The sequence below is a fragment of the Falco naumanni genome, chromosome 15 (assembly GCF_017639655.2).
Source record: "Falco naumanni isolate bFalNau1 chromosome 15, bFalNau1.pat, whole genome shotgun sequence".
Taxonomy (NCBI): Eukaryota; Metazoa; Chordata; class Aves; order Falconiformes; family Falconidae; genus Falco; species Falco naumanni.
In genome coordinates, this window is record NC_054068.1 from 326,665 (window position 1) to 346,332 (window position 19,668).

Consider the following 19,668-nt stretch of genomic DNA (forward strand, 5'->3'; position numbering starts at 1 on the left):
TGAGCTGGCATGGGACATGCTGCAGCCCTCGGGCAGCCAGGATGGTGCTGCCAAGGTCACTAGTGGGGCTGAGCCCCACCGTGCCCCAACTCTGCAGGGTGGCTGGCATGGTGCGTCCTGGCTGCAAGCAGAGCCAGGCACGGCACGGCATGGGATGGGACAGGATGGGATGGGACTCTGCTGCTGGGCCCCAGCTTCACCTGCCAGCACTGAGGTGGCTGCCTGTGCCCTGCGGGGCTGCTGGGTGCCTCCATGGGGACAGCTCTAGGTGGTGGCACAGGGTAGTTTAGCGGGGGCAGGGGCTGGCTCTGCTTTCCGTGAGCCTCAGCCGGTGTCAGCGCCAGGACACCGGTGTCTGCAGCCAGATCCCTCCCTGCATATTTGTAGCTACAAAATCCCAGGAACTCAGCATGCTGGCTTGCTGTGGGGCCTGGCAGGCTGCTGGGGAGCCTCTGCCAGGCTGGCCGTGAGCCAGGTGGGGCTTTTCGTACTCTTCCTGCTGGGAAAAGTGCTGGCTGTGTACTGCAGGGTCAGGAGGTCTTAGAGGGAGGAGGCAATAAAAGGGATGAGGAGGGAGTCCCGAACAGCACCAACCTGCAGAAGGAGGCTGCTGTGAGGAGGGAGCTATGAACATGGGGTGAGCAATGCTGATGTGTCCCTGCACATGCTTGGTGCTGTGTCTGTCCTGCTTTCCTGGCTGAGGACCTGGCCCTGCTATGCCCTGCTGTGGGCTGTGGCAGGACCCGCGCCGGGCCTGGGAGCGCTCTGGGTCCCAACACTGCAGCCTTGTCCTCCACAGCAGCAGGGTCCAGGTCTGGCCCAGGCAAGTTCTCCAGGCTGTGTCTGGTGGGCAGCCCCAGGGGCAGGTGGGTGGGTGGCCCTCTGCCCTCCCAGGGAGCGAGCCTCCTGGACAGGGCATGAGCCTGGCCAGAGCTTGGTCCTGGTGGAGCCCGTGGCTACGGAGCAGGGGTCGGGAGCTCCCTGCTGAGCATGCCCTCTCTTCCCTGCAGACCTGCAGTGCTGCTGATCACTGGCCTGGCCTGGACCATGCTGGAGACTGCAGCTGCCACCGGTACCTTCCAGGGCAAGGGTGGGAGCACTGGGGCTGGGACAAAGCCAGGGCAGGGAGCAGGGCAGGGAAGATGGGACTGGGGAGGGGTGATGCCCTGAGCTGGGTCCCTCAGGCCAGCTGAGCATCCTCTGCCTGCAGAGTGGAGCTGTGCAAAACCTGCGGACATTGAACATGGCTACGTGGAGCACCTGATCAAGTACCGCTGTGACCCGTACTACCAGCTGCGTGGCTCTGGTGATGGTGAGGCACATGGCATGGGGATAGTCCTCGGAGACAGGTCTTGTCCCTGGCTCTGGGTGATGCACGGGGCTGCCCCAATGCCAGATGATGCAGCTGTACAAGTAGCTACCAATGCTCACCCAAGCCCTGGGAGGGTACGGGTACCTCCGTGTCTCCCTCCCCATTGCAAGGCAGGGGCGCTGACTCTGGTTTCCCTCCAAAGGCATGTATAAGTGTGATGAGGATCATGCATGGGTGAGCCCTGAAGCTGGCAAGGAGGTGCCTGTCTGTGAGCCAGGTGAGAGCAGAGCAGTGGGGCTGCGAGTAGCAGGGCAGGTGAGGGGCTGGGAGTGGTCCATCTGGGCATCTGAAGGGCTGCAGGGGGCTACTCGCAACCCTCATCTTCAGTGCTGCTCCCTGGGGCTGCTGCAGGCCAGGACCAGCCTCAGGGGGCTCACCAGGACTCTGCTCTGTCCCTTGCAGTGTGTGGCAAGCCGAAGAACCCCCCCAAGCAGATGCAGCGCATCATTGGGGGCCTGCTAGCTGGGAAGGGCAGCTTCCCTTGGCAGGGCCAGCTGGTGACCCGGCACAACCTCACTGTGGGGGCCACACTCATCAGTGACCAGTGGCTGCTAACCACGGGCAGGAACGTCTACTTGAATCATAGTGAGAACACCAAGCCAGAGGAGATCGCCCCTACGCTGCAGCTCTTCCTGGGCAGCCAGAAGCAGCCCACCTCAGGCATTGAGCACGTGGTGCTGCACCCTGGCTACCCAGAGGCTGTGGACCTAGCCCTGCTGAAGCTCAAGCAGAAGGTGGTCTTCGGAGAGGAGGTGATGCCCATCTGCCTGCCCCAGAAGAATTATGTGCACCCGGGGAGGGTGGGTTATGTCTCGGGCTGGGGCCGTGGTGCCACCTTTGCCTTTCCTGACATGCTGAAGTACGTGATGCTGCCTGTGGCTGACAGCGAGATGTGCAGGCAGTACTATGGGGCGCGGAACGAGTCCTACTGGGTCCAGCCTATCCTTAGCAATGACACCTTCTGCGTGGGCATGAGCGAGCTGCGGGAGGATACGTGCTACGGGGATGCTGGTGGTGCTTTCGCTGTGCAGGACCCTGATGATGACACCTGGTATGCAGCTGGCATCCTTAGCTATGATAAGACCTGCACGGCCTCCAAGTACGGTGTGTACGTGGACCTGCAGCGTGTCCTGGCCTGGATCAAGGAGACGGTGGCAGCCGGCTGAGGTGGGGCCTTGGGGGAATAAATGTGTCCCACACCCAGCTGCAGGCTCCTACTGTCCGTCTGTGCGCAGTGCTGCGGGGCGTGTGTCAGTGCAGGGAGGCTGTGTCTGTGCATCTGCCCCCCAGGGGGGTGCCTGAGGGGTCCCTGTGCCTGTGGGGCTTCCCTGCAGGAGTGGCAGGGGGGGGGCCTGTCTGCTGGGGCTGCCTGGGGCTCTGGGGGGGGTCTGCCCCCTTCTCCCACGATGTATGAGGTTGTCTGTGGGGTCCTCCCCCCCAGTGTGGGTGGGTGGCAGTGGGGGTGTCCGTCCATGGGTTCTCCCTCCCACTGTGTGGGGGTGCCCACGGTGTTCTCTTTCTCACCCCTATGTGGGGGTGTCCGTGTGGCTGTCCCCTGTGAGGGTGTGTCTCTGCGGTTCTCCCTCCCACTGTGTGTGGGTGTCCGTGGAGCTCTCACCCACCAGGTGTCTGTGGGGTTCGCACCCCGTGCGTGAGAATGTCAGTGCCCCCCCCCGTGGGGGTGTGCGGGTGTGTGGGTTTGTCTGTGTGTGGGAGGGGGTTCTCCCCCGCCGTGTGGCAGTGTCGGTGGGGTTCTCCCCCCGTGAAGTGGGGGGGGGGGGGGGGGGGCGGTCCCTCCTGCCCGCTCCGCCCCGCTGCGGAGTCCCCGGCAGAAGTCTTCCCGCGACCACGTGACCCCAGGCCGCCCCCCCCGCACCGGAAGTCCGCCAGCGGACCGGTAGCACTCCCTGCCTGGCGGTGGTTGGCCTCTGATGGTCGCCACCCCTATAGGCTCCGGCCGCTACGTCTATGGTGCGCGTGGCTAGAGCGGCCCCTCTCGCGGAGCACTGTGGGGCGGCCATGGCGGCACTCGGCCAGCTGGTTTGTGGTCGCTGAGGCAACGGCAAGCCGGTGCGGGGTCTGTGGGAGCGGGGCGGGGGCCGGGCCCGGGCCAGTGCTCCGGTGCCTGCCCTGCCGCTGACGCCCGGCCCTGCGCGGGACGGGGACCGGGAGCGGTCGGCGGCGATGGCCGAGGCGAGCGAGGAGTCGCTGCACCGGCTGGCGGGGACGAACCCGGAGGCCGAGGCCGGCGGGCTGGTCCTGCGGAGGCGGAGCGCCGCCACCGAGCAGCACGTCTTCAAGGCGCCGGCGCCGCGGGCCTCCCTGCTGGGCCTGGACGTGCTGGCGGCCCAGAAGCGGCGGGAGCGTGAGGAGGAGGCGGCCGGTGGGAAGCGGTCCAGGGTCTCCTCCTACAGGGACTGGGAAGAGGGCCGCGACGAGGCGGGCAGTGCCGAGGAAGACGATGATGAGGAGACCGATCGGAGCAGCCGGAGCACCCGCAAGGACAGGTGGGGTCAGAGGGGGGATCCGGGTGCTGACGGTGGCACCGGGCGCTTTACAACCGCTGGATCCCCACCGGGGCAACCAGCGTGACTGTGGGGTGTCAACAGTGTTGTCATGTGCGGGCGCTGCTCCCTGGAACAGCTGTGGCTAGAACCTCCTACAGCTGTGGCTGAGAGGTCTGGCGATCTCCTCTGGGGAGGACGGGGGCGGGGGGGGCACCTCTGTAGGTCCAAGCTTTTCTGAGGGAAAAGCTCTTCTGCTGTTGCCCTCCCTGGGGCGTTATAGGCAGGAGTGCTTTTAGATGTTGTTAGGACCGCAAACACCACCCATCCTAGTCCTGAGGCTGCTTCCTGATACCTGGGGCAGTGGCCTGCTCAGAAGTGCACGTGTCCAAGAGCATGGGCAGACTTGGTGGGCTGTTAGCGAAGGATGGAGAGAGTACTTTTAACCATAAGCTTCTGCTATAGCAGAGGTTAGAGCTAGAGTTGTATGAGACAAGTCAAAGGCCAGCTATTCGTCAGCACTGCTGAGCTTTTTTTCCCTTTGTTTTGCTTTTCCAGGCATTACCGTTCTGTCCATGTGGAAACACCTTCCTATACAGGGGGTGTCAGTGAGGAGTTTTGGGAACGCAGCCGGCAGCGGGAAAGGGAGCGTCGGGAACATGGTGTCTTTGCCTCCTCCAAGGAGGAGAAGGAACGAAAGAAGGAACGCAGTAGGGATCGGGACCACGATCGTAAACGGGAACGCGGTAACTGCTCAGAGACCCTTGTGACCCTTCCTGCTTAGGGTTTGGCCTTGTCCCTCATCCTGTTTGTGGTCCTTCGCTAATGTTCGTGGTGTTTTCTGCAAAAGAGTTGGGAAGCCTATTTGTGTATGGGGCACCTGATCTTACTTTCTTTTTGCAGAGGAGTGGGACAGAAGTCGTCACAGCAGCAGATCGGAGAGAGATGGCTCATCAGAGCGGAGCAGCCGGAGGAGTGAACCAGAGAGTCCCAGACATCGGCCCAAAGGTAGGAGTGGGACCCAATAGAGTTCTCATGTGCGACCTAACAGGAAGGGGCTTGTTCTTGTTTCTTGCTGTTTCTGTCAGGCCAAGTGTGGGTAGAAAAGCCTGTATCTTTCGACATTTGTGGTTAGGGCAAGAATCAAAGTCCTACCTCGAGCTGAGTCTGGGAGCAATCTGCCAGCTGTGCATATGTGAAAATCTGGATGATCTCTGTGCAATGGGGTCTGTTCTGGACCTATGCAATAGAAATGTGGTCCTTTGGCAGTTTTCCTAGGAATCGCTGGGTCAGCCCCTTCTCTTAAAGGAAAGGTAGATGGGTACCCTCTGTGCTCCTTGCTAGAAGGTGTAAGGTGGCTCCAGGTGCCTAGGGTCTTGAATATCAGGTGTCAAACCGCATCTCCTCTGCTAGATGCAGCCACGCCGTCTCGCTCCAGCTGGGAGGAAGATGATTCTGGCTACAGCAGTGCACGCCGGTCACAGTGGGAATCTCCCTCACCCACACCTTCCTGTCGAGACTCAGAGCGCAGCCACCGGGCATCATCAATGCGGGACACAGACCGGAGAGACCGGGACAGGTACCAGTGGCCAGGGCTACAGCTCTGAGCTGTTCAGCTGCAGAAAGGGGAGAGGGTAGGTAAGACTAGTGCTTGTCTGTGGGCACCAATTCCTCCCTCATGCTGTTTTTTCAGGTCTGTGAGGAGCAGGTACTTGGATAAGACACCATTGCCCACCCCATCGTACAAATACAATGAGTGGGCTGATGACCGGAGACATCTGGGGGCCACGCCACGGCTGTCCAGAGGGAGAGGTGAGGAGCTGGGCAGCAGTGGAATCTCCTTCCTTGCACAGAACAAGGTCGGGCTCTGTAGGATTTTCTCCGGAGCGGCCAGGCTGGCGCCCGGGCTGACCAGCTCACTCCCTCCAGGGCGGCGTGCAGATGGGGAAGAGGGCATTGCCTTTGAGACGGAGGAGGAGCGGCAGCAGTGGGAGGACGACCAGCGGGTGAGAGCCTGAAGGCAGACAAGGAGTGGGGTGGACAGTGGGCTTGGGGCTGCCAGGCTGGCCTGGCTGGGGGACTGCCAGCAGGAGTGGCGGGGTGGGGGGCAGTGGGAGGATGCAGCCTGGCTCGGCCCAGGGAGCGTCTCCGTGGATGTGTGCTGCAGGGGGCTGGCTGCCCTGGCTGGCAGAGCTCAGGGCCATGCCTGTCCCCTTCTAGCAAGCTGACCGGGACTGGTACATGATGGATGAGGGCTACGATGAATTTCACAACCCCTTGGCCTACTCCACTGAGGAGTACGTGAAGAAGCGGGAGCAGCACTTGCATAAGCAGAGGCAGAAGCGTATCTCAGCACAGCGGCGGCAGATTAATGAGGTAGGGGCAAGATGCAAGGTTGGCTTCTCCGAACGTGGGTTTTGCTGCCCCTTGAGAGATCCACTTGCTGGCAGCGAAGGCTGAGTCCTTGCTCTCAGGTGGAGAAGGACAGTCTGTGTCCTGGCTGAGACTGAACAAGGGCTCACGGGGAAACTGGTGTTAAGTTCCCCTGGAAAGTGCGCCCGTGTGGGGCAGAATTTGCGGTGGATTGCAGTATCCAGGGCAGCAGGAACGTAGAGGGCAATGGTCCTGCTATTCTGGGCTGTGGGTTACTAGGGTTGTCTACTGTTGGCCCAGTGGATGCTGGGGGCTGCTGCCCTCTGCAAGCAAGTGGGATTATGTCCAGGCTTCCTGGCATACTCTTGAGTATGGCAGGAGCCTTGTGGAGAATGTCTGTCCTGCATTTCCTTGGAGACTGTCCTGTTAACTGTGTGCTTCATATGGCCAGTCTGTGTTTCCTGTATCCTGCTGCTTTCAGTTACTGATTCTTCCCTAGTGCTTGCTTTCAGGATCCCTAGGTTGGAACCATCAGTTTTATCCTGGTGTCAGTGCAGGGCCCAGACCTGAGCTCAGTGTTCTGGTGTGATCTCTTGGGCTTTCTGTGGGGCTTCTGTGTATTTTCTGATATGTTTTTCCTGCAGGATAATGAGCGCTGGGAGACAAATCGCATGCTGACCAGTGGTGTGGTTCATCGGATTGAAGTGGACGAAGATTTTGAGGAGGATAACTCTGCTAAAGTGCATTTGTTGGTGCACAACCTGGTGCCCCCTTTCCTAGATGGAAGGATTGTCTTCACCAAGCAGGTAGAGACTGTGGCTGAAGGCACTGATGGCAGGGAGCCCCGCAAGTGTGAGCTCTTCGTACTGAAGCAATACCTTTTTCCTCTAGCCAGAGCCAGTCATCCCTGTCAAGGATGCCACCTCAGATCTGGCCATCATTGCTCGGAAAGGCAGCCAACTGGTGCGCAAGCACAGGGAGCAAAAGGAGCGTAAACGGGTATGCTGTGACCTTTTGGCTTACCTACCCCACTGTACACACATTATGTAGTGTCTCAGAGCCTTTGTTTGCAGGATACATGCTTTGGCAGCAATGATAAAGACTTCATATTTTTACAACCGGGGGTATTCTAGCAGCCCAGGTCATTGCATTGTCTCATAAGCAGCTGCTGTGATGTGATTTCCTCAAGCACTGCCTGGGACATGTGTCACTGTGCACCTATGCAGAGGAGTCTGATCCAAAGAACATTCAGATCAAGGGAGAAGAGAGCAGGTGGAAGAATGCGAGGTAGCCTAGGGACAGTCAGCAGTCAGTATGGTGGCGGGATATATCTTGTCATGTCTCAGCAGAGAATTTGGAGGAGGAATATGCAGTAAGGTAACATATTAGGTTTTGGGGGTGTTTTCTAGGGTCTTTCTTTAAAGCTTGTGTGATAGATGTGGGGAAAGCACAAATGTGTTCTTTGTAAATTGAAAGTGAGCTGGATCTGTGCTACTCTGAGTGGAATGGAGGTGGAAGCTAAACTGATACTGGAGGCGAGAGCAAACCGGAATGTGGGAGAGAGACCTGTGAGCACCTGTCAAGAGCCGGAAGATTATCTGTGGTTGAGAGTTATGTAGACTTAAGTTCAAATTTAATGGAAGGGTCAGCAACTGGAACCGTTTTCTTAGGAGGCGGTTGATCAGGATGAGGAAGAGGAGGACATGATACAGGAATGGGGTGTGCGTTGTGCATTGTGCATTGAGGAATTGTGGGACTAATATACTTTCCTAGTCTTTATGAGTATGATTGCAGAAGAATGATTTGTCAGTGCTTGCTGTGGCAAAGTTACGCTGCTCTCTGTCCTCCCAGGCTCAGCATAAGCATTGGGAGCTGGCAGGCACAAAACTGGGAGACATTATGGGGATCAAGAAAGAAGAGGAGAAAGACGAGATGGTGACAGAGGATGGCAAAGTGGATTACAGGTAGGAGCTTGCTTTGAATTATTCCTGCTCAGCTGGTGACGGGGGCTGTCGGCATAGCAAAGTGCGTGGAGCGGCAGTTTCAGGACTTCTGGTGTTTACTTAGGACTGAGCAGAAGTTTGCTGAACACATGAAAGAAAAAAGTGAAGCCAGCAGCGAGTTTGCCAAGAAGAAATCAATCCTGGAGCAGAGACAGTATCTGCCCATCTTTGCTGTGCAGCAGGAGTTGCTTTCCATCCTCAGGTATGGCAGCTAGGTAGCTGGTCACAGAGCATGCCCAGGGCGTTGGCCTACAGCCTACACCTCAGGAACCCGAGTGAGAAGTTCTCCTGGATACCTGGCCTGTTTGGAAGCTGTACCCTCAGGAAACAAAACCCATTGCTTTGTGTGGTTTGTGGCAGATCTCTTGCCTGAGTAGGGTGATGCTTGGGAGGCCAGCAGGGCTGTGAATGCAAAAGCCGTTTTTTGTGGTGCATGAAGAAATACTTTTTCCCTTTCTTCAGAGACAACAGCATTGTGATTGTCGTGGGGGAGACAGGGAGTGGGAAGACAACTCAGCTGACACAGTACCTCCATGAGGATGGCTATACAGACTATGGCATGATTGGCTGCACCCAGCCCCGCAGGGTGGCGGCCATGTCGGTTGCCAAGCGGGTCAGCGAAGAGATGGGGGTGCGTCTGGGAGAGGAGGTGAGTCTGGCAGTGGGTGCAGCCTGATGATAGTGAGTGCACGGGGCTGTTGAAAGACTTGGTGCTCCCTCTGCCCTCCCAGGTGGGCTATGCCATCCGCTTTGAGGACTGCACATCCGAGAACACAGTGATCAAGTACATGACAGATGGGATCCTTCTTCGTGAGTCGCTGCGAGAGGCTGACCTAGACAACTACAGTGCTATCATCATGGATGAGGCGCATGAGCGCTCACTCAATACTGACGTGCTCTTTGGCCTGCTTCGGGAGGTACGTGTGGCCTGGACTAGAGGACAGCAGCGTAGGCCACGTGAACTGGTCTTAAAGCAGAGTATTGGCAGGAACAGCCCTTCTCTTCAAGGTCTGGGAGAGGGAGGCAGAGCTGCCACATTTCTGTCTGCACTTGCTGATCCAACATCCTGGTCCCTGGTTCTGGAGGGTTAAATCTCTCCTAGTGCCTAAGTGCTGCCAGAGGATTCCTGGCTCACAGTCAGAAACAGAGATCTTTGCTGGCTTAAGGCTTCCTGGATGCATGTTTTAACTGCACAGATCATACAGAATCTGTGTTCCCTGGCATTAGTGGCCAGTGCCTCCAGGGTACAGCAGAAACTCTGTCCTGTGCTGTTGCCCCAGTAATAATGGAAGCAGTCTGCAGCCATGCACAAATGCCCCTTATTGTTTCTTTCATCTGCTTTGTAGGTGGTGGCCCGACGCTCAGATCTGAAGCTTGTTGTTACTTCAGCCACCATGGATGCAGATAAGTTTGCCTCCTTCTTTGGGAACGTTCCCATTTTCCACATTCCTGGGCGCACTTTCCCTGTCGATATTCTTTTCAGCAAGGTATGGTTGCTGACATTCTTGCAAACAAGAAATGCTGCACAGGGAAGTTCTGTTGTGACAGGAGGGGGCTGTGACTTGGGTGTGCTGTACCCTGTGGTAGACAGAAAGGATAGAGGAGGAGTAGCCATGCTATGATGCAGTCTTGCATGCAGGATGGGGCAGGTGAGATTATTGGCGTCTGTAATCTGGGCTGTGCCTTTCAGACCCCACAGGAGGATTATGTGGAGGCTGCAGTGAAACAAGCCCTGCAGGTCCATTTGTCTGGTGCTCCTGGAGACATCCTTGTCTTCATGCCTGGCCAAGAGGACATAGAGGTGAGCTGGAAGGGCAGGCACCATCCTACCTGCCTTGTTATTTTAATCTTACATTTACACCCCTCTTTGTATCTAGGTGACCTCAGAGCAAATTGTGGAGCACCTTGAGGAGCTGGAGAAGGCACCTGCTCTTGCTGTACTGCCTATCTATTCTCAGCTACCGTCAGACTTGCAGGCCAAGATCTTCCAGAAGGTGCTGATGTGTGCTCTGTGAAAGGAGTGGGCATAGGGAAAACTAGTGCAGGGAAAACTGCTGAGTGTGGGTGAGAGGTGCAGGCATGCCTTTTTGTATTTCATGTGGAGAGTGAAAGCTTGTGCCCCCCTCAACTTCCCAGGAGTCATTCCTGTCCTTCTGAGTTCTGTGTTGCTGCTCTGCACTCTTTCTCAGCAGTGCAGAGGCCCCTGCCCAGGGATCTGACTGATGTGCAGTATGCTTGCAGGCTCCGGATGGAGTCAGGAAGTGCATTGTTGCCACTAACATTGCAGAAACCTCACTGACAGTGGATGGCATCATGTTTGTGATTGACTCTGGCTACTGCAAGTTGAAGGTAAGCCAAGATTTCCTATACTGTTTATGTCTGTGATTTCTTGGCTTGGGTTGAGGGAGTTCTGTGATAGTGACCTAGCTTTCCCCTTACTTTAGTCTATTCTTGTGCCCTGCAGGTTTTCAACCCCCGTATAGGCATGGATGCACTGCAGATCTACCCCATCAGTCAAGCCAATGCCAATCAGAGGGCAGGCCGAGCTGGCCGAACAGGCCCAGGCCACTGCTTCAGGTAGGCATGCCACTGGTGTTGCTGTTCCTGTCCCTGTCTTTTCTGCAGCTTGGCATCAGCCTATATATTTATTTTTCTCACTGGAGTTGTTTGTTATCTTGAACTTCTGGCACAACGAGGGCAGCAGGCAGGCCTTGAGGCCTTTTGGACCCAGTGCTTTTGCAGAGGAAAGGATGTGCTCCTGCTGTTTCCCTTGCCCATCTTGCCTCGCAGCCGTTGTGCTGTCAGGATAATGGCCAAGCTGAAGGCAGCTTTCTCAGGGCTTTGCTTGGAGACTGGTTTGCACCCAGGGAAGGACTGTGCTTGGGAGGGGTGGACACTGTACTGCAGCCCAGGCACCCTTACGTGCTGGGGAGGCCGTGCTTTGGCCCGGGTAGGGGTTCCTCCCTGGGGTCCTGCTGGCTGGCCTGGCTGAGTGCAAAGCTGCTGTGCTGTGCCGTGCCTGACACGGGGTGGGCAACGGCTGGTGGGTCAGTAAGGAGCAGTGACCTGAACTGAAAAATAGTGCTCTTGGCATCTGTTCCCCAGGCTCTACACCCAGAGTGCCTACAAGAATGAGCTGCTGACAACCACGGTGCCCGAGATCCAGCGCACCAACCTTGCCAATGTAGTGCTTTTGCTCAAGTCCCTGGGCGTGCAGGACCTCCTGCAGTTCCACTTCATGGATCCACCCCCTGAGGACAACATGCTGAACTCCATGTACCAGCTGTGGATTCTGGGGGCCCTGGATAACACAGGTATTGGCTGCTGGGGCAAGCTGTCAGCCCCTGGGACTGGGACCTGCCCAGCTGCTGAGCCCTGCGTTGTTCCTGCAGGTGGTCTGACCTCAACAGGACGTCTCATGGTGGAGTTCCCACTGGATCCTGCACTCTCCAAAATGCTCATTGTCTCCTGCGACATGGGTTGCAGCTCTGAGATCTTGCTCATTGTCTCCATGTTGTCTGTGCCTGCCATCTTTTACCGGCCTAAGGTACCTATTTGCTCTTCCAGCAGTTCAGGGCTTTCCCCTGCCCTTTCATTAACCTGTGTTCTTTGTTCACCCTTTAGGGCCGAGAGGAGGAGAGTGACCAAGTGAGGGAGAAATTTGCTGTTCCAGAGAGTGATCACTTGACTTACTTGAACGTCTACCTGCAGTGGAAGAACAACAGCTATTCTACACTGTGGTGCAACCAGCACTTCATCCATGCCAAGGCCATGCGGAAGGTGAGGCTGTGGCAACAAGGCTGGGGGAGGGAGCCTTATGTAGGAGAGGTATCTGACTGCCACACACCTTTGCAGGTCCGAGAGGTGCGTGCCCAGCTCAAGGACATTATGGTTCAGCAGCGGATGAGCCTAGCATCCTGTGGTACCGACTGGGATGTTGTCAGGAAGTGCATCTGTGCTGCATATTTCCATCAAGCTGCAAAGCTGAAGGTAAGAGGTGTCTGTGCTAGTCTAGGGGCTGTGAAGCCCTGTCTGGGAACAGGTGGGCTAACTACACTTCTCTCTGCAGGGCATTGGGGAGTATGTGAACATCCGCACTGGCATGCCCTGCCACCTGCACCCCACGAGCTCTCTGTTTGGCATGGGCTATACACCAGACTACATTGTCTATCATGAGCTGGTCATGACAACCAAGGTGAGCTTGAGCTGAGGACTGGTGATAAGGGCGATGAGTGCTCTGAGGCACATGGAGGGGGCTTTACTGTGATACTAGGATCTATCAGAAGGGCAGTTCTCATCTATGCCAACTAGGCATGTCTATGTCATTTGCAGAGTCCTGCTTGTCCCTTTCTCAATATTTTTTCCTGGCTTATGTGGGACAGGTCTGAACCTCTTTGTGGTCTCACCACATCCAGCCCATAGAAGCTTCTGAGACCAGGAAGAATGGTCTGGATGGAGTCTAGTCCCAGTGTGAGAAGTGCCATCATAAGTGGGGGAGAGGGGGAGCTGCCATGGCTCTGGAAATGGTCCCCAACCCTTGAGAGTGCCATCCTGCTACCCTGGTCTTTCCTTCTGTCCCTGCAGGAATACATGCAGTGTGTCACTGCTGTGGATGGAGAGTGGCTGGCAGAGCTGGGCCCCATGTTCTACAGTATCAAACATGCTGGCAAATCACGCCAGGTGAGTCTCCCGTCCAGAAAGAGCTGATGGACAGGCCCACTGCCTGCCTGTTCTAATGTGGGGTATGTGTGTTTTGACACGGAGGGAACAGGCCCCTGGGCCTGCAGAGAGGGCTGCTGGCCAGCCTTCTGCCTGTCCCTGACCTGCTGCTGCCTTGCTCCAGGAGAACCGCCGCCGTGCCAAGGAGGAAGTGTCTGCTATGGAGGAAGAGATGGCTTTGGCTGAGGAGCAGCTGCGGGCTCGCCGGGAGGAACAGGAGCGCCGTAACCCACTGGGCAGTTCAAGGTAGGTGCTGGCCCTGCCTGGCCCTGGGTTGCCTGCATAAGAGCAGTAGGCAACTGTGTAGAGGATCCCGACTTCCCCGTGGGTGTTCTAATGCAGAGAAGGCGGTATATTCCACTAATCACCCTTGTACTCTCCTAGCAGATCTACTAAAATCTACACCCCTGGGCGGAAGGAGCAAGGGGAGCCCCTGACACCACGACGCACCCCAGCCCGCTTTGGCCTCTAAGAAGGCAGTGCCTGTTGCTTTGAGGCTTAAAGACTTCCAGGAGCAGATGAGTCTAGGAGAGCGCCCAGCTCCTCTGATTACTGTACTCTGAGGCGCGCTACAGCTTGCGGCCCAGGAAGGCTTTGGTGCTTGGCACTAATTTTGCTACGGAACAGAAAGGATTTTATTTGTTTAAAAGTTTTCAGTCTAATCTTTGCTTTGTTTTGTGCTGCTGCTTGTCCTGGCGTTGAGTGTTGGGTGGAGGCAGCCCTGCACAATTCTGCAGGGCTGGTTTCATCAACTTGTTGCCTTGTGGAGCCTGGGACAAGGCACAGAATTACACTGACTTAGAGGGCAAAGGCAACCTGTCTGTGGCCCGTACTACTGCAAAGGCAGTTCTCCCGCAGCCCGTGCCCTAGGCAGGCAGCTGGTGCCCAGCTGTCCCTGAGCACATTAGCCCATAGGCACGGCCCTGTTTCAGGCCAGGCGGCGTCAGGAATTCCACTCACCTTCAGCTGCTCATGTTTGTGGTGCTGCTCATGCGTTCTGACCATGAGGGATGTGGTTTTCTCCTGCATCCTGCCCAGTGTGTCTGGAAGATGCCTGGAGGATAGGCAGGGGAGATGGGGTAGTGGCAGTGATGCAGAGACTATCCTCATCTGCTGGCCTTGCAGGAGCTTGGGTAGTCCAGCAGTTGTCCAGCTGTCCCATACACCCCTGCCAACAGCAGTAACTGCTGTGTGTGGAGAGCTCAGCCCCACTCCCTGTGTTCGCCACTTACTCCTTTTCACCTGTCAGCTCTGTCATCTGCTTGATTTGCCGCTGGATCTTGTGCCCTAGTTTCTCATTTGACTGCCTGAAAATAAGGTGTGAGTTGGTGTGAGAAGGCAGCCACCTGCCCCTCTGCTCCAGTAAGGCTTCTCACTCACATCTGCTCCTTCGCACCCTGGAAGATGTTGGCTGGCACCAGCTCCCTCTCATCACGCAGCCTGCTGCTCTTGGAGCATGCCAGAGCGTGGGAAGAACGCAGGGTTTCTACCTGGAAAGAACAAGCCCCCATGCCGTGTGTGAACCAGCTCTTTCCAGCCTCTGTGAGCCCAGGGCTGAAGGCAGTTAGAGGAACCAGGCTATGCTGGGGCAGCAGCCTTTGGGGCTGAGCAGAGAGCCTGGAGATGTCAGTGCCAGCCAGCAGCTCTGCTCTGGAGAACTGTTACCTCAGCACCACGGGCTGTCATGACATAGTAGTTCCAGGCTGAAGGGCATTTTTCTAGTGACTGAGCAAAGAGGGCTAGTTTAAGGAGAACAAGACGTTCATCCCTGCTGCCAGTAGGCCCACAGTCTCCTCCCTTGGTGGCCTGGGATCTGCAGTATGCTGTCCCCTGCCCTGTCCTCTTCACCTCTCCTCCTGCCTGTCTGTCGTTGCTGGTGCGAGGGGCCCAGCCTGCACCTCCTGCCCTTGGGCTGTGGAGCTGCCTGTTTCTACCCTGCACCTGCTCTGTTGCCTTGCTGAGCTCTTCCTTGAGGAAAGGCAGCTCAACCTTGCAAACAACCAGCTCCTCTCGCGCAGCCAGAGCGTGCTCGCTGTCCTGGTGTAGCTGCTTCCACTGCTGGGCTTGGCTGCTCGGCTCCCGCAGCTTTTCCTGGAGGGGGCGGGCCTGTTGGTGGCATAGGGAGGCAGTGAGAGGGGTGCAGGCTGAGCACAGGCTCCTGGGCCCCTGTGGGAAGGCTTGGGACATGCTTACCCTCCTGGCCTGCCCTGCGCCTGGGACCCCAGCGGCTTCCTCAGCTGCCAGTGGAGCTGCTGCCTGTCGTCCTCACAGGCTGCAATCTTCTCCTCCTGCCTGGCTTTCTCTTGCTGGGCTTGGGCCAGCTCTGCCTTCAGGGTGGCCATGTCCTGCACCTGCACGGGACAGGGAGGGTGGCTGGCCAAGCTGTGGGCAGGCTGGGGCTCTGCCCAGCAGCTAGTGCTGCCCAGGAGGACAGGGCTCTGGCGCCGAGGGCTGCGTGGTGGCTGGCTGCATCTTGGGGCTCTCCTGTCCCTGCTCTTAGCTGTGGCAGCAGCTCTGCCATGTGCTTTCTGTTGGAGGCCACTTCTTGGGGCAGGTGTTGGATGGTATCCCTGGCACTGCTGAGCTGCTGCAGACTTCGCTGCTTCTGGGCCTGGGTGGCTTCCAGCTCCTCCTGCAGCCAAGCCAGGCTGTGCTGCAGGCCCTGGCACTGCTCCTCCTGTGCACCCAGCTGCAGAGAAGCCAGGGTGTTAGTGGGTGCTGTTGCTGTGCTAGGGCCACAGCGAGGCCTGTGCCCTCTCTCCTGCTGCCAGTCCCAGCTTACTGCCCTGTCCTGCCGCACTGGCTTTGCTGCAGGGCTTTATTCGTTCTCTTGAGGGTGCTGGTCCACTCCTTTGCCTGCTGCAGCTCTTGCTAGAGCTTTCCTTTCCCATCCTGCTGATGGCACAGCTTCCCTTGCAGCTCCCATGGCATGCAGTACCCAGGGGCAGGGGAGACTGGGGCTGGGCCGATGGTGGGACCCCACAGCAGATCTTGCCTGCTCCCTGCCTGCTCCCTCAGGACTTGGAACTGTTCCTGGCTCCTCTGCAGCCTCTCTTCAGCATGGGCTACAGCATGCACGTGCTGCAGTGACTGCTTGAGGGTCACCTGCCGTTCCCACTGCCACTGGCTCAGCTTTGCCTGCAGCTGCACTGCCACCTCCCTGGGGACAAGGGCACACTCAGAGCTGTGGCAGCCCCAGGCTGCCCTCCCCTGATGGAGTAGGCGCAGGCAGAACCCTGGTAGGGCCCTGGCTGGGCCGGGGACAGCCAGCCTCAAGGCCTGCCTACCTGCTCTGTGCCTGCTCACTTCTGCAGCACTTGCAGCTTGGCCTCCACCTCGCAACTGGCCTTGCACTGCGCACCCTTCCCCAAGTGCAGGCATGGCTGCTCTGTGTGCTGCAGGATGCTCGGGGCTGGCAGGTGCGCCTGTGCCTGGGCTGCTTGAGCGAGCGGGGGCAGGCTGGCATGGCCTCTCCCCATGCTGTCCCAGGGCTTCTGCGGGAAGCGGAGCAGTGCTCAGCCTTGCGGCATGGCTTTGGGCCATCTCTTCTTGTAGCTCCTATGCCCCCCTTGGCTGCTTCCCCGCAGGCTTGGGGAGCTGCCTCTCCACCTTCCCAGACGTGCACGGGGAAGCACTGTCTGCCCTGTAACTCTGCCACTAGTGATGCCCCAAAAGTGCAGGGTGCCTGCAGGGTCTTGCATTTCCCCACTGTTGCACCTTATGGATGCCAGATGTCACCTTGCTGTTGCCCTCTGCCACTGCAGCAAGCCACGGGCTCCAGCTACCACTGGGCCTGGGCTCCCTGCTGGAGCCACCAAGAATGTGGATCCCCAGGGTGCTGGCTGCAGGCTCCAGCCCTCACATGTCCCAGCCCTGGGGCCCTGGATGCCCCCCTCCTTGCTCACCCCACCTTCCTCAGCATTGCTTTGCCCAGCCCCCCTCCAGCCATGTGTCCTGTGCCTGGTACTGGTGCTCCTCAGCTGCACACTTCTGCCTGCAGTGCATCACCTCTGCGTCTGCCATCACCCGTGCGAGCAGCGTGGCTGCTGGCTCCTGCCTGGCCCCATGCACCTGCGCTGTGGCTGCTCAGCTGCCGGCACCGACCTGCTCAAGCAGCTCTGTGTGCTCCTTCAGCCTGCCGTAGCCGGTGTCAGAATGGCTGTAGGTGGCCGTGCAGGAGGTGACCTATCTCTGCACCGCCTCATCCTTCTGCTCCTGTGGAGAGGTGCATCACTGGCCTGTGGTACCCAGCAGGGTGCGGGACCCCCTGTATCACCCTGTGCCCCCGCTGTGGAGAGGCCACAGATGAAGAAGCAGCTAGCGTGGGACAGTCTGCGGGCAATGGGCTGTTGAGAGGGGCCTGTGGCAGAGGAATGTGGCCTGCACCAGGTGGGAGGCAGGATGGCTGCTGGCTCCTGGCCTTCTCATCCCTGTGTGGCCCCTGCAGTGCCCTCCCTGTTGTGGCAGTGTCTGCTGGACACCCAGCAGCCCTGGGAAGGCATCCCTGCGGTCCCTGGCTTGTGACAGGGCATGGGCAACATGGGGAGTGTGGTGAGCTGAGCTCCCCGGCAGGACTGCGGGCTGCAGCAGTGCCACCAGTGCAGGGATGTGCCCAGGGTGCCAGTAGGACCGCTGGGGGCTGCAGTCTTCCAGCTCTGCTCAGCTGGGTGGACCGGGCCATGCCAACTGTGCCAGCCCTTTGCCTGGGCTGGCTGGGCTGTTCCGTACACAGCGCAGCGCTAAATCCTTGTCCCACCGTGGCTGGCAGGACATCCCCTGCCCTCTCATGGTGGGGCTGGTCACCAGCTGTTTGCACAGGCAGGGCACTTGGGCAGGCATGGTGCCTAGCCCCTGATGGGATGGTTTTAGGGGGTGCATGGCCACATGAAGCCTGGCCTGTGGCCGTTGTGCCTGGCAGTGGTACCTTGCTCATCACCATTTGGTATTGCTGCATCAGAAAGACCAATACTTGGTGCTTCTGCTCCACTGCATGCTCCTGCTGCTCCAGCTGGACCAGCTGCTTGTGGTTCGTGCCTGCGGAAGTCCAAGTCCAGTTGCAGCTCCTGTATCGAGGCCAGCGCCTGTGCTAACTCCGGCTTCTGTTGCTGAGTGTCCTGGCATGCTTGGGGCTCCCCTTGCTGTGGCTCCAGCACTGATGCTTGCTTCTGGCCCTAGGACATAGCATGAGCAGCATCTGCCTGGCTCATTGCTGTGGCCAGCCCATCTCACAGCTCCTGCCAGGCACTGGAGATGGATGACAGTGCTGGCAGTCCAGGTTTTGGTCAGAGAGCAGCAATGCAGTATGCTGATGACCAGTGGGTGCAGACCTCTTGCCCTCCAGGCAGCACCACCGTGTGTGTGTGTAGTGACAGTCCCCTTGGGCTCACAAACAGCCAAGCCCCCAGTTCTGCTGACACTTGGCACTACAGTGATGCCAGCGTGAGCTGTGGCTGCTGTGGGAAATATTGGCAGTAGGACCAGTACAGCCGCAGCAGGACTGGATGCCCCTGAGCCCTTGTGCTCTCCCTAGCCCTGGGGAACGAGCTGTCTGGTGGCACTGGTGAGGGCTGGCCAGGGCCTTCTATACCACCCAGCCATCAGCCTGTGACTACACCACCAGTGCCTGGGGTGGGAGTGGGGTCGGCACTGCTCACCTGAGGCTGCCAGGCCTTTGTCTCCTCCTGAAGCTGCTGGATGGAGCTGCTCAGCTCTGGTGTTGCCTCCTTCGCTCCCAGTAGCTCTCCACAGGGACCCTCAGGCTGGCCCAGAGGTGTAGGAACCCTGCTGGACATGCCACATTTTGGCCATTCTGTCACTGCTGGAGGAACCACAACATGGGACAGGCCTTTCCCGCTGGCTCGACAACCATTGGTCCCAGGGAGGGGGCAGCCAGGGATGTCACCCCATCCTGTCGGGGGCAGCCCCCCATCCTGTGGCATTGGCACTGCAACTCGCCATCACGGGAGCGCCTGGTGCCAGCAGGAGATGCTGAGCGTGGGGCTCCTGCAAAAGCAGGGCAGAGCTGCACGGGGGCCCACGGTCCTCCCTGCTTTCCATGAAGCACAAGCCCCCACTGCTGCCTGCAGTCCTCACCGAAGCCTTCCCGTGGCATGCTCCTCGATGGTGCTCCGTCCCTGGCATGCCATGACACTGCTCTGCCAGCAGCCTGTGCCCTGGTGCGGTTCTGGGAGCAACGTGCAGAACCAGAACCTTGTGATGTCATGCACTGGGGAACTCCTCCTGGAGCTGGTGCCTCCAGCAAGCCCCATCCCACCCCGCTGGCGTACCCAGCACTGGCTGGTACATAGTGAGGCCTGTGGCATCCTCGTGCCATGGCTGAGCCCTACCAGCCTCACACTGCCCTTGCACCCTCTTCGCTCTTTGCACCCTCTTCTGTCTGTGCTACCCACCTGGCACCCTTCTTGTGGCTGTGTTCTGGCCTTGTTGCTGGCCGCAGGACATGCTACAGGCCCGCAGCCAGGGCTCTGGGCCAGTGGGGCCAGCAGCAGTGCCACGCTCAGTGCCATACCCCGCGACAGCCGGGCACAGCTGCCTCCCACTGCGCTGGCCTGCAGCTGCCTGAGATGCCCCCCTGAGCTGCGCTGGGCTCTCAGAGCAGTTATTGACCACATCAACTAAGGCTGCTGCTTTGTGTTCCTCCCTGTCAAAAAGGTAAAAATAACAGGAACAAGTTGTC

General features: G+C 58.4%; 2 protein-coding genes across 4 annotated transcripts; both read left to right on the forward strand.

Annotated features, from left to right (window-relative positions):
* Positions 1-511: 511 nt before the first annotated feature.
* LOC121097997 (haptoglobin-like) lies at positions 512-2,575 on the forward strand. Of its 2 annotated transcripts, none has more exons than XM_040615502.1 (5): positions 512-637; positions 1,011-1,072; positions 1,211-1,312; positions 1,515-1,589; positions 1,775-2,575. In XM_040615502.1, exons 1-5 carry the CDS (start codon positions 627-629, stop codon positions 2,536-2,538), a joined length of 1,014 nt encoding a protein of 337 aa, XP_040471436.1. In that variant the 5' UTR covers positions 512-626; the 3' UTR covers positions 2,539-2,575. The 2 variants fall into 2 exon arrangements, with proteins under 2 accessions (XP_040471436.1, XP_040471435.1); XM_040615501.1 differs by lacking the exon at positions 512-637 and adding an exon at positions 647-823.
* A 722-nt stretch (positions 2,576-3,297) lies between these two features.
* Positions 3,298-13,623, forward strand: DHX38 (DEAH-box helicase 38). Of its 2 annotated transcripts, none has more exons than XM_040615438.1 (26): positions 3,298-3,879; positions 4,435-4,622; positions 4,780-4,884; positions 5,290-5,455; positions 5,570-5,688; positions 5,806-5,882; positions 6,097-6,252; positions 6,894-7,055; positions 7,141-7,248; positions 8,101-8,213; positions 8,317-8,454; positions 8,715-8,901; positions 8,984-9,169; positions 9,599-9,739; positions 9,943-10,053; positions 10,130-10,246; positions 10,494-10,601; positions 10,717-10,829; positions 11,358-11,566; positions 11,645-11,799; positions 11,877-12,032; positions 12,108-12,242; positions 12,322-12,447; positions 12,837-12,932; positions 13,096-13,217; positions 13,359-13,623. In XM_040615438.1, the coding sequence occupies exons 1-26, from the start codon at positions 3,557-3,559 to the stop codon at positions 13,441-13,443; spliced, it is 3,702 nt and encodes a 1,233-aa protein (XP_040471372.1). In that variant the 5' UTR covers positions 3,298-3,556; the 3' UTR covers positions 13,444-13,623. The 2 variants fall into 2 exon arrangements, with proteins under 2 accessions (XP_040471372.1, XP_040471371.1); XM_040615437.1 differs by having other exon boundaries at positions 3,350-3,879; positions 13,356-13,623.
* The last annotated feature ends 6,045 nt before the right edge of the window (positions 13,624-19,668 follow it).

Bases quoted from the DNA above. Each gene is read 5' to 3' on its own strand.
- LOC121097997 (XM_040615501.1), top strand. From the start codon at position 717: ATGCCCTGCTGTGGGCTGTGGCAGGACCCGCGCCGGGCCTGGGAGCGC. The intron at 824-1,010 runs GCAAGTTCTCCA...TCTTCCCTGCAG, and splicing joins AGGGTCCAGGTCTGGCCCAG to ACCTGCAGTGCTGCTGATCA. The intron at 1,590-1,774 runs GTGAGAGCAGAG...TGTCCCTTGCAG, and splicing joins GGTGCCTGTCTGTGAGCCAG to TGTGTGGCAAGCCGAAGAAC.
- DHX38 (XM_040615437.1), top strand. From the start codon at position 3,557: ATGGCCGAGGCGAGCGAGGAGTCGCTGCACCGGCTGGCGGGGACGAAC. The intron at 5,883-6,096 runs GTGAGAGCCTGA...GTCCCCTTCTAG, and splicing joins AGTGGGAGGACGACCAGCGG to CAAGCTGACCGGGACTGGTA. The intron at 10,602-10,716 runs GTAAGCCAAGAT...TGTGCCCTGCAG, and splicing joins CTGGCTACTGCAAGTTGAAG to GTTTTCAACCCCCGTATAGG.